The 12,500-nt window shown below is 57.4% G+C and overlaps 5 protein-coding genes across 5 annotated transcripts in view; 3 read left to right on the forward strand and 2 right to left on the reverse strand.

Annotated features, from left to right (window-relative positions):
* Positions 1-954, forward strand: part of PTSG_12953 (palmitoyl-protein thioesterase 1) — a 4,513-nt gene extending 3,559 nt beyond the window's left edge. Inside the window, exon 10 of the mRNA XM_004989222.1 lies at positions 476-954. Coding sequence (XP_004989279.1) covers positions 476-583 — 108 coding nt within the window. The 3' untranslated portion in view covers positions 584-954. The remainder of the gene's footprint in view (positions 1-475) is intronic.
* A 327-nt stretch (positions 955-1,281) lies between these two features.
* PTSG_09923 (D-alanine-D-alanine ligase) lies at positions 1,282-4,671 on the forward strand. Its single transcript, XM_004989223.1, has one exon. It carries the CDS (start codon positions 1,793-1,795, stop codon positions 4,280-4,282), a length of 2,490 nt encoding a protein of 829 aa, XP_004989280.1. The 5' UTR covers positions 1,282-1,792; the 3' UTR covers positions 4,283-4,671.
* On the reverse strand, positions 4,495-6,567 carry PTSG_09924 (uncharacterized protein). The gene is made up of 5 exons (XM_004989224.1): positions 6,180-6,567; positions 5,788-5,867; positions 5,487-5,532; positions 5,237-5,290; positions 4,495-4,963 (listed from the first exon to the last, which is right to left on the reverse strand). The coding sequence occupies exons 1-5, from the start codon at positions 6,298-6,300 to the stop codon at positions 4,857-4,859; spliced, it is 408 nt and encodes a 135-aa protein (XP_004989281.1). The 5' UTR covers positions 6,301-6,567; the 3' UTR covers positions 4,495-4,856.
* A 719-nt stretch (positions 6,568-7,286) lies between these two features.
* PTSG_09925 (uncharacterized protein) lies at positions 7,287-10,112 on the forward strand. Its single transcript, XM_004989225.1, has one exon. The coding sequence runs from the start codon at positions 7,709-7,711 to the stop codon at positions 9,263-9,265; it is 1,557 nt and encodes a 518-aa protein (XP_004989282.1). The 5' UTR covers positions 7,287-7,708; the 3' UTR covers positions 9,266-10,112.
* A 122-nt stretch (positions 10,113-10,234) lies between these two features.
* The window catches only part of PTSG_09926 (TK/HMTK protein kinase), a 9,003-nt gene continuing 6,737 nt past the window's right edge, over positions 10,235-12,500 (reverse strand). The window contains exons 11-15 of the mRNA XM_004989226.1: positions 12,360-12,455; positions 12,051-12,112; positions 11,667-11,811; positions 11,341-11,402; positions 10,235-11,140 (exon numbers count right to left, since the gene is read on the reverse strand). Coding sequence (XP_004989283.1) covers positions 10,312-11,140; positions 11,341-11,402; positions 11,667-11,811; positions 12,051-12,112; positions 12,360-12,455 — 1,194 coding nt within the window. The 3' untranslated portion in view covers positions 10,235-10,311. The remainder of the gene's footprint in view (positions 11,141-11,340; positions 11,403-11,666; positions 11,812-12,050; positions 12,113-12,359; positions 12,456-12,500) is intronic.

The raw sequence follows: 12,500 nt of genomic DNA on the forward strand, positions 1-12,500 counted from the left end.
GTAGCCAGCATCAGTCAGGAACTTAGTAAAGTAGCCATGACATCGCACGGTCTCGTCTAGTCGGATTCTTATCTAATGCCTGAGGCCTACTCGGCTGATTCGTTGTATATCACTTCGTTCCTCTCGTACGCTGTTGTGCTCGCCTGTCCACGAGCACACCCCGCGCATCTCTACGCAACACTATATAGAACTTCGAATGGAATAAGACTGCCTGTCATCTAGATCAGACGGCGCCGGTGAGAATAAGCGCCAAGTCATCACGCACCTTTCTTCATAATTCACTGCAAGCTCCAAGCCTGATTTTCCCCAACATGGCGAAGTTGGCACGAAAAGAAAATATTAACTGACTCGCATATTAATAGTACTCATGATCAGCGGGCGAAGTAGGAAATTCGCTCAGCCTGTGGCGAACATCCCATACGAGCCCGAACACACACACACACACACACACACACACACAATGACGCGTCTGTAGAAATGCCCTGGTGACCATCTGCAGTTTACGATGAAGTACTTCCTCGACAACGTCATCAGCCCCTTCCTCAACAACACCGTCACCACTACCACCACCACCACCATCTAAACACAGGCTGTGCACGTGTCCTCCACGCGCACCCCCTTTCTCATTTCATCACTTCCCTGTATTCTTTCTTCGCTTCTTTCCTTGCTCTTGTCTTCATCCTTCATCCTTCAACCAACCTTCAACCTACCCCCTCCAACCTATCTTGTTTCAACCTTTCTTGCTTCGCCTCTTCCACCCGCGCTTGCTTTGCATCCATCACCAGCGAAGTTGTGCAACCCCCTGGGCACTTGCTGCATTGCTGTGTGTGTGTATTGCTCTGTGTGTATTTCTCGCGCGTGCCGTGTTGCTTACGCGCCACCCCGCCAACCAAATTGAACACACTGCCCACCACACAAGCACAAGCAAAGATAATGTACAACATGTTTACGAACAACACACCAAGCAAGTCGTGTTCTCCCTGTCTCACCTGTGTGGCAACTGCGCAATGACAACTGTGATGACGGAAAAGTTCGTTAAACCGCCATTGAATCTAACACAAGCGGTTTTGTTCGTCAATGATTCCATGCATGATTTACCGTCACCGATGAATGATGACACACCACAACCACACAAACACAAACACAAACAGAAGTGAAGCAAGGACTTTCGCAGGTGCAGTCGGTGTTGCTGTCATCCTCAAACACATCCACGCAGCAGACTGCTGCAGCAAGAGTTTGCGAGATGCTGGGCGGGTTTGCGACACCACCCGCCCCCCCCCCCCCCGCTGCTCTTCAGTGAGAAGAGGGGATTGCCCTTCTTCTTTGCTTTGCTTCTTTGCTTTGCTTCTTCTTTGTTGTTGTCCACGAAAACAACAACAAAGCGCACGAACAAGCAAGCACAGAAAGCAGTGCGCGCTGTGCTATACTGCCTTCCTTTCCCTTTGCTTCAGTTTGCTTGCTTTGTTTTGCTTTTTACTTTGACCCCAGCAGAGCTTTGCTGTGCTTCTTTGCTTCCAACAACAGCCAGCATCTCCACTCTCCACCTGCGTTGACGTGTTCATTTTCCCGTCGACCGTCCCAAGCCCACAAGCACCAGCGACCGACGAACAGCAACACCCACTCGCACACATACACCACACTACAACCCTTCGCTCGACTCAAGCCGCTTCCTCCTCAACCTCAACCTCAACCTCAACCTCAACCTCAACCCCAACCCCAACTTCCGCTCCATCAGCCAAGCGTTCCCCCCCCCCCTCCATCAATCCCAGCCCTTCTCTTTCCCACCAGAGAGATGATGCAGACAGCGAAAAGCCAGCAAGCCGGGTCGTCCTCGTCATCGTCGACCACGGCAGCCACCTCACTACTCTCGGCCTCGGAGACTCCAAAGCCCCCGGATGAACCGCCGGTCGTTGTCTCAGACTCAGACTCTGGCATGGAGGACAACGGGCAGAACAGCGCCTCGGAGCCCCGCTCGCCAGTGAGTCCAACGCCGCCGCCGTCGTCGTCGTCACTGACCACCACCACCATCACCACCACGACCGCCGCGGCCGATAATCAACTCGGCAGCACCGTCAACAAGCGAACCCCCACAATCACCACAACCACCGCCACCAAGCAGAAGCAGACAGGCCGTTGCTTTGGCCCAATGGAGTGCCTTGAGGATGCGCTGCAGGACCAGTGGTGGACCACCCTGTTTGACGACATGTACCTCAAGACTGACGGCGACGTTGTGGAAGACCCCAGCATCACCGCCGACGAGGTCACCGTGCTGCTCAACAACATTGACTTCCCGCCAAACGCGCGCGTGCTTGACCTGTGCTGTGGCCAGGGCCGCCACAGCCTGGAGCTCGCTCGCCGCCGCCCCGACATTCGCGTGCACGGCGTGGACCAGTCTGCCTTCCTCATCGACCTTGCCCGCTCCCGTGCGATGGCCGACACCACAGATGCCACGCTCGCCACCCGCACCGCATTCACGGTTGCCGACTGCCGCAGCCTGCCGTTCACCTTTCCTCCTGCCTCTGCTGAGGAGGAGGAGGAGGAGGAGGAGGAGGAGGAGGACACGCGCTTTGACGTGGTGATGGTGATGGGCAACTCCTTTGGCTACTTTGAGCGCGAGGAGGCGGACCGCATTGTCCTTGCCGAGATTGCCCGCGTCCTCAAGCCGAACGGCACCCTGGTGCTGGACCTGACCGACGGCGCGTACATGAAGCGCAACTTCAGCCCGCGCTCGTGGGAGTGGATTGACGCCACCATGTTCGTGTGCCGCGAGCGGCAGCTGGCGCGGGACGGCCGCCGCCTCGTCTCGCGCGAGATCATCACCAGCACCACCGACGGCGTTGTGCGCGACCAGCTCTATGCGGAGCGCCTGTACGAGCTGGGCGAGATGCAGGCGCTGCTGGCACACATGGGCTTTCCTGCCTGCAGGCAAGTCGACACGCTCACCGGCGAGGCGAGCGCGCGCGGCCAGGACCTGGGCATGATGGAGCACCGCATGCTGCTGGCAGCAACCCCAACAGCAGCAGTTGCGAGCAAGACGGCAACTGGTGTGGCTGGTGATGTCATGACCAGCGCCGTCACAACCCCATCGGAAACCGCCGCTGCCACTGCAGGCGTGCCCACGCTGGCCCTCAACACACGCGAGCTTGTGGTGGTGACTGGCGACCCGTCCATGCCAAGCTCGGAGAAGCTCAACCAGCAGTGGAACCCGGAGGACCTGGAGACGGTGGCGCGCATGCAGGCGGCAGTGAAGCGGCTGGCAGAGAAGAACCGCACCAAGGTCACCTTCCTCAACGCCCACCAGACGCTCCTGCAGGACCTGGAGCGTGTCGCTGTTGGCGCCCACAGCACCACCACCACCAAGCAGCAGGAGAGCCTGCCGCTGGTGCTGAACTTGTGCGATGAGGGCCTGTTCAACGACGCGCGCCTTGAGCTGCACGTGACGGCGCTGTTTGACCTCAAGGGCCTGCCGTACACTGGCGCCGGCTCCGCATGCCTCGCCGTGTGCTACGACAAGGGCTTGGTCAACGCCGCAGCCAAGAGCATGGGCGTGCCTGTGCCCGCGGAGGTGCAAGTGCTGGCGCACGAGGACGTGCATGCAAGCACCGCGGCGACGCCGGCGTCCAGCGCGGTGCAGCGGGTGGTGGCCGAGGTTGGGTTCCCCGCCTTTATCAAACCCGCACGTGGCGATGGCTCTGTGGGCATCACCACAGGCAGCATTGTGCACGGCGAAGAGGAGCTGGTGGCCTACATCAACACCATCCGCGCCGCCGCCAACGTGCTGTGCAAGGACGTGCTTGTGCAGGAGTACCTGCAGGGCGAGGAGATTAGCATTGGCGTGGTTGGCAACCCGGCCTTTGATGCCGTGAGCGGCGATGTGGACCCGGCGTCCATCCGCCAGCTGCCCGTGCTGCGCGTTGACTACAGCGCGCTGCCGAGCGATCTGCCGCCCATCCTGGCGTACGAGTCCAAGTGGGATCCGTCCTCGCCCTACTGGACGGCCGTGTCGTATGCGCCCGCCACCAATCTCTCGCCCTCGCACGTGGCGCAGCTGTACAACCAGTGCTGCCGCCTGTTTGCGCGGCTGGAGCTCCGCGACTACGGCCGGTTTGACCTCCGCTTCAGCGAGCGCGACAACGTGTTCAAGCTGCTGGAGGTGAACCCGAACCCCGGGTGGTGCTGGGACGGAAAGCTTGCTCTCATGTACGAACGCGCTGGCCTGCCGTACGAGCAGCTCATTGCCGACATTGTCAACGCCGGCGCCAACCGCAGCAACAACCACTAACTGTAGTGGCAGACACGCGTGTGTGTGTGTGCGTTGCGTGTGTGTGTATGTGTGCGTGTGTGTGTGTGTGTGTTGCGTGTGTGTGTATGTGTGTGTGTGTGTGTGTGTCGGATATATGTGTGTGTACTTTGGTGATTCTTTCGTGAGCGTGGTTCGTGTGCCTGTTGTGTAGCAGTTGTTACATGCTCAGTTCAGGTGTGTTTCTCTCATTTGCGTTGGGCTTGTGTATTGAGTTGTGTATTGTCTTGTGGTGCCGCCGTTTCAGGCTTGACTGCGTCAAGAGAGCAAGACGCCAACGTAACGAAGGAAGAAGCGTTGGAGAGAAGAGTAAAGAACGTGAACATTCAACTTTTCAGCCGTGGCGAAAGTGAACGATGAACGAAGCGCAGAGGTTGAGGTGAGTGAGTGGAACGAGTAACACGAATTGCGGTTGAGGGAAACGGGTAACATGAGTTGCGGTTGTGGTTGACTTTCACTCAGACACGCAACACATCACAACGGAGCTGCAGCTTTGACATCAGGCCACCACCATTGGTTGGGTGTTGCACAGCTTGCACCGTGGCGCCGTTGCAGCTTAGTCGGTGACGTTGATGGACTTGGTGTAGTAGGAGCAGGACATGCAGCATGGGGCAGGGTAGTTGCAATAGGCGATGGTCACGTTGTACGTGCCGGCCTGCTTGTCTGCGTGTGCGGGGTGTGGTCGTGGTGGTGGTGGTGGTAGCACGAGGATGATGAGGGATAAGGAAGTTCGTGTCAGTCAGAAGAGCGTGTGTTGTGGGCAGCGACAGCAATGGCACGGCGTGACAGTCAAAACGCTCAAGTGTGTGATTGCTGTGAATACGAAACACAGAAACAATCACGCACAACACATAAATCCATACATAGGCACATGCAAACACATACACGCACACACAAAGAGACACACACAAACACACAACATGCAGAGCAACTTACAGGAGTAGATGGCGTTGTACGGCATGAGCGCGGTCTCGTTCTTGGACATCTCGACTGCATGCGGACAAGAGCAGACACCAAAACACATCAAACACATCAGCGTGCGTGAATGCGTGATGAAACACGAGAGACATTTACCAAAACGTCAGGACGCACACAAACACACACAAACACACACACACACACACACACACACACACACACACACACACACACACACACACACACACACACACACACACAAGCGTACCGCCATCGCCCCAGTACACAGTCCAGCGGTACGGGTGGTTGCCCGTCTGTGTGGATCAAGAAGAGAAGCAGCAGGAAGATGGACTCATGAGAGTTGCATCAACAAAAACTTGACACGCACCAGCAAACACAGTGGGCAAGGTCACGTTGCACAGCTTCTGACATGAATGCTGACACGTACGGACCCACGCATGAGCGCAGATGGACGTACGAGCACACAAGCACTCCTCAAGCGCACATCCACACGCACACGCACATCCACACGCACACACACACACAATACACTGCATGGCAAAACTCACTGGGCAGTTGCCATAGTTGGGCTCGATGCCTGCCTGGCCACGAAGTCCAGGAACAGCCGCAATGACGGTGTGGTTCTTGTCTACGCAAAACAAAACAAAAACATACACATGACGGGTGAGTGTGTGTGTGTGCAGTGGAAAACAGACGGAGGAGGCACACAGACAGACGCGCACGGGCACGCGGAGACCAAAGAAGGGGGAACAACACACTCACTCACTGAAGTAAACACAGCAAAGGGAGAGGGGTCTGATGCTGTTCGCAGGACACACACACACACACACACACACACACACACACACACACACACACACACACACACACACACACACACACACACACACACACACACAAACGGACAAACACACAAATACACCCATAAACATTCACGCACCAATGTCTGGCGTGCACATGGACGGGCACTTGTCCGTGTTGGCAGCGACAAGGACGGCACCTCCCAAGCACACAAGGGCAAGCCCAAACACAAAAGCCTTGGACGTGCGTGAGCGCATCATGATCAGAGTTGTCGGGTGGAGTGTGGAATGGAAGCACTGAAGGAAGGTGTCTGTGTGTGTCCTTTGGAGCCGTTTTGGTGGAGTGTGTGTGTGTGTGTGGTCAGTGTGGGAAATGGATCGCAGGAGACGTTCCTGTCGTACGTGCTGTGTGCATGAAAGACACGCTCACATGCAAAACACAGCACCGAGCACACACACACACACAGCAAGAAGGAAACACACACAACAGCAGCACACACTGAGCGGACACCTCCCGCACAATGACTGATTTGATGACTCACCTTTCTCGGACAGATGGCGGGTTGTGTTCATTTGAGGGCATGCGCGAAAATGCGAGCTTTGCCACAATTCACGCGGCCTAGTGGCGGTTCATGTCACGTCGAGGCCTGACCTAACTGCCCCGATTTGAACAACCAACGCAACATCGGCGCCCCGTACTAAATTTTCACACTCAGCATGTCATCATCTTGATACGCCACCCAACGCGCCCCAACGCGCTTGTCGTTGATGGCAACGCCACACACGCCTCGTGGCCTTTGTTCATCCACCGCCCCGACTCAAGGCCCTGTGAAGCTTGCGCCATGGCCTGTCGGTTTTCCACGAACATCTTCATTTGATATTCGTCAATGCGTGTCCGCCGGTTTTCTTGCGTGGGTGGTGCGTAACAGAGCAGCACACTCTGTGTGTGTGAGGATGACATGAAAGTGAGCCACATCTTGCTAGTGCACACGCGCACACAACCACACAGCCAACCACAAGCACCCAAGGAGAGTGTGAAGCACATCCAGCAAGCAAGCAACACACGCACGCACGCACACCTTTGTCACATCATCTTGCTTCATCGTTCCCCCCCCCCGCCTCTATTCCTGGCGAAGGGGCCGACTTGTAAGTTTTTTTGTCCCCTTGGTGGTGCGCGTGCACCGTGTGTGAGGGGTCTTGCTTCATTTATTTCTCCCCACACAGCAGTATCAACACACACACACCAGCACCAGCGCTCACATCAACGCACGAACACACAAACACCACAACAACAACCACAACCACAACAACACAGGCACGAGATCAGCATCAGCCCTCGTTCCGTTCAGCACCTTTTGATACATATTGCTTCAGTTCGTTCAGTCTTTCACAAATCCCACCACATCTTACACGCGAGCACGCACCGACTCCCTTCCTCCCTCTCCCTTCCTCCCTTTCCACCTTCACCTTACTTTTACTGCTGCTCGGTGTTGCTTTGTGACATCTCGCACCAACCAAACCAAACCAAACCAAACCAACCGACCCCCGCAAATAGACAGACAACAACGGATTGGCACATCACCACTTTCCCCTGCACAGCCACCATCCACTGCTTGCCTCGCGCGTCTTCATTTCTCCTCCCTCCCCCTCCCCCTCCCCGTTCGCACATATGGCTCTGGTGACGTCCCGCGCCCCGCCACACCTGCAGCAGCGCTTCAACACCTACGGCATTGCCTTTGAAGACACGGATACCGCCGCACACGCAACCGCACACGCAACTACAGACGCCTCACCAAGCAACACCAACGCTAACGTCGCACGCAAGAACAGCTGCACCGCATCACCATCAGCAGCATCCATGAGCGCCCAAACCGCCGTGTACTCGCCGCCCCACATCATCTTCCCACGGATCGGGGCTGTGCGAGAGACAGACACAACCAGTGACAACGCCATGGGCTGCCACCGATCGCGCTCCCGCACGCACCCGCGCAACTACCAGCCAGCATCACCGGCGGCGTCCAAGAAGCAGGAGCTTGGCCACCAACGCGAGGCTGACCCTGCGCAATGGGAGGAAGCCCCTGCATCCCCAATTTCCCCAACTTCACCCACATCACCCACATCCCCGACGAGCCGGTTGGAAGCCAACTGGCTCTCCGCCATGCGCGATGAGGAGCAGCACGGGCAACAGCAGCGCCACACAAGCGCCAAGCCGGGTACCGTCCAGATCGCAGAGCACAGGCGCACCAGCTTGCAGCGACCAGCCCCACAACACCACCACCAGCACCACCAGCAACAGCCCGGCGTCGCCACTACCACTACCGATGCCACCTGTCGACAGAATGCCATCCATGTGGCAGATGGACAGCAGGAGCTGGAAGACCAGCAGACCCTGCACGAGAACCTGGAGGTGCTCATGACCTGCAAGGACATCACCCACTTTCTCCATGCCGAGGCCGACAGCGCCACCTACCTGACACCGCCACGCACCCCCGCCCCGCCCTCGCTTGACGACAGCACCACCTCGGACGAGGACGCCGCCAGCGCAGAGGAGCCCGCGCCCAAGCCGCGCAAGGCGCTGCGGTGGGCGGACGAGTGCGGCGGCCACCTGCAGCACCACATGCCCTTCTTCATGTACGACGAGCCCTGGCGCTGCAGCAAGGACCGCGCACAGGCTCCCGCGGCCTACCACACGCTGGAGAACAACACCATCGCCTGCAACGACGAGGCCATGGTCTTTGACGCGTCCGTCCTGCCGCACACGGCGCCAGCCATGGACACGCGCATCGCGTCCAAGCACGTGCAGGTCGAGGCCGTCACCCTGCAGCTGCCGGCCGTGCACATCTCCGTCCGCGTCGCCGACGAGTGCTTTGAGAAGAAGATTGTCGTCCGCTACACCACAGACAACTGGGCATCCTTCCACGACGAGGAATGCGACTACGTCCCCGGGGGCGTGCCGGGCACCACCCGCTTCTCCCTCACGCTGCGCCTCAACAACTACCGCCTCATCAAGAGCATCATGTTCTGCGTCTGCTTCACCACGGGCGACGGCGCAGAGTACTGGGACAACAACGACGGCGGCAACTACGCCATTGTGCGCGACCCAAACGCCCGCCCAGCGTCCACCTGCTCCTCGCCGTCAGCGCGCCGTAACTCGGACGACCTCTTTACCCACCCGGTCTTTGGCTTCGACGCCGACCGCGACGACGCGTGCTGCTTCTACTACTGAGCTCGCGCAAGCGCAGGCGCAGCGGCAGGCAGTAGTGAGTGATGGGTGTCGCGGTGTCGCAATGGCTGAGCGTTCTTCGCTCAACCACGCTTGGGACCTTGCCGCCATCATCTCTAAACTAAGCAACCCTCTTCCCCCCCCCCCTCTTCTTGATTCTTTCCCCTCTTCACACACACACACACACACATCTGATTGATTTTATATCTGCTATCTTTCCTCTCTACCTTTTCCCCTCCTCTTTTCGACTCTGCTCTTCACCTCGCCAAACTTGGCACGTGTGCCCTTCCTTTGCATGTGCTGTCGTGCCCGCGCACCCATGCCCCATGTCGGTTTCCGTTGTGCCACCCCTGTCCCCACTGGCACCTGCCGCCTTGGTCACAGCCGCTGTGCGGCGTGTTCTCTGTGCGCGCGTGTGTGTACATGATGTGCGTGGACTGTGATTGGTGCCTGTGGTTTTGTCTCCTTGCTACTTCTCTGAGCATTGTTGCAGCTTTGAATGGGATTTTGGTGTGCGCGACACGCATTTCATGTCTTGTGTGCTATCCACGATGATGATGATGATGCCCGTGCTGTTATTTCTGGCCACACGTTACCGTTTCCCCCCTGATGCCTTCATCATGTCACAGCACTTGATTGCACTGCTTAACTTCTTTGAATGGCGATTTGAGTTTTGATTTGTATCCATCCTTGTTTCCCTATTGCATACGCTGACGATCTTGATTCGCAAGTCCCCACGCGCGCGCGCACACACATGCATACGCAACGCATAAATTACTCTCTCGACCCTCAAGCATGTGAATGATGAATGATGACCAGACATGGCAACACATAGAAGCCTGGTGAACAGCAAGGTATCGTGGTGATCACAACACAGGGAGAGAGGGCAGTCAGAAGCACAGCGTTGTGCTTCTTCATGCTGCACATACGCGTGTGTTTATATGTACACAAGCATCCACAACCATTTTCACACACACACACACACACACACACACACACACACACAAAAGCTCACACGCCATGACACACCCATTCCCACATACACACCATCAGCATGATGACTCGTCGTGATCGCCCTTGCTCACCATGCGCGCTATCACCTCAGCTGCGTCATCATCATCATCGCCATCACCATCTGTGTGCCTGCTGCTGGTCGTGGCCCGCAGCTCAGCCATGAGGGAGGAGCCAAAGTCAAGGCTGGTGTTGCCGTCACCTCCTCTTTGCCCTTGGGATGCCACGCCAGCAGGCAAGCGTGACAGCGGTGGTGGCGTCGTGGCTGGCGCTGGTGATTGCGGTGTGGTTACACGTGGTGATGACGACGGCTCTGTGGACGTCGACGCAACAACGATGCGCTGCCGGTGAACCCGTCCACTTGTACCATCGTCTTGTTGCTGTGGGCGGCGTGGGTGTGATGGTGAGGGTGCACTGCGACTGCCTTGCACCCGTAGCGGGCGCCGCGGTACCTGCTGCTGCTGCTGTTGTTGTTGTTGCTGTCGTGTGTGGTGCGGTGGCGGTGGCGAGGCGCTGTCCTTCACGCGAACATCATGGAATGCGTCGTCGCTGCCATTCGTCCACGTCGTCGACATCTCCCGCGCGCACCCGTCACCACCGCCGCCATCGCGCTGGAGTGCCGTGGAACGCTGCACTGGCGCTGCTGCCGTTGTTGCTGCTGCTGCTGTCATGGGTGTGGATGCACATGTGGATGCCGTGTGGGTGTGCTGCCCATTCTGCATGAGCACAGCGATGCCAACGTGCGTGTCCGTCTGTCGATCGCGATCGTCTGCCAGGTGCCGGCGTGACAGTGTGCGCGTGCCGGCCATCGCCTTGTCCCTGCACACCGCACGATACACTGCGCCAAGATCGCGGAACGGCTGCGGCCTGGACAAATGGGCGTGTGTGTGTACGTATGTGCAAGTGAATGTGTGTGTGTGTGTGTGTGTGTGTGTGTGTGTGCAAGTGAGTGTGTGTGCGTGTGTGTGCGCGTGTGTGCGTGTGTGGTGTACGTGTGTGTGAGTGTGTGTGTCGTTGAACAGCGTGATAAGCGACTGGAAAGACTGGAGACGGAAGCCAATACTCACTGCGCATGGATGGACAAGGTGAACTCGCGAAGAGCACGGCGGATGTCAGCAAAGGTCGGCCGCTAATGCAAATTGAAGCCGGTCGGAAGGAGGAGGGAATGTGGGCGCAACGTCAGGAAAACAGAAGCTGAGACGATGAAAACTGGCGTACACGCTCCTAGCGGTGACTTGCACCTAAAAAACAAGACCACACACACACACACACACACACACACTCACACTCACACTCACACTCACACGCACACACACGCACGCACACACACTCTCTCTCTCACACACACACACACTCACACACTCACACACTCACACACACACATAGGACCAACCTGTGCTCTGCTGTCGAGCCAGCAGCGGCGGCAGAGCTGGTACACGGCGTCAGGACACGCGTACGGCTTTGCTGGGCGGAGACCGGCCTTGATTCGCTTCTGCAGCTCCATCCCCTTCGCCGTACCATAGGGCGTGGCGCCATAGCTGCCATTTTGTGTGCGTGTGTGTTGGTGTGTGTGTGTGTGTGTGTGTGTGTGTGTGTGTGTAGGTAGATGTGTGCGTATGTGTGTATGTGTGTTTGTGTGTTTGTGTTGGAGAACGTGGACGCGTAGAGAAGGAGGGTGAGGAGCCGTTGATGTGACACACAACATGACGCAGGCATCAAGGAGTGCAACGCTCCCAACAAACCAAACGACGCACGCACAACAGCGCCGCGTGCGAACCTGTAAAGCTCCCACAACACGACGCCAAAGCTCCACACGTCGCCGGCAACGGAGAACAAGCCCTAGTGCACGCGCAACAGCAGAGACACAAGTACACGTGAGCATAAATGCGAGTGTTGTGATGCATGCGCCGACAGGAGCGCATGGTATGAATGAGTAACGGCAAAAAGGCAGGAAAACACAACACCAACGAGACAGACGAGGTGCTTCCCGCTCACTCGCTCACTCGCCGTCACATCATGCACGAGCAAGCGACAACACTCCACCACAAGTACAGTGCGCCATTCGATCAGCACAAACTTCGCTCACCTTAAACAGCGACTCTGGGGGCAGCCACTTGACAGGCATCTTGCCAGACCAATTCCGCACTTTGATCACGTCTCGGTCGTGCGGCAGCGGCTTCGTCTGTGTGTGCGTGCGTGTGTGTGTGGGGGGGGGAGCACCCAACAA

This window comes from Salpingoeca rosetta (genome assembly GCF_000188695.1).
Source record: "Salpingoeca rosetta unplaced genomic scaffold supercont1.30, whole genome shotgun sequence".
Lineage (NCBI taxonomy): Eukaryota > Choanoflagellata > Craspedida > Salpingoecidae > Salpingoeca > Salpingoeca rosetta.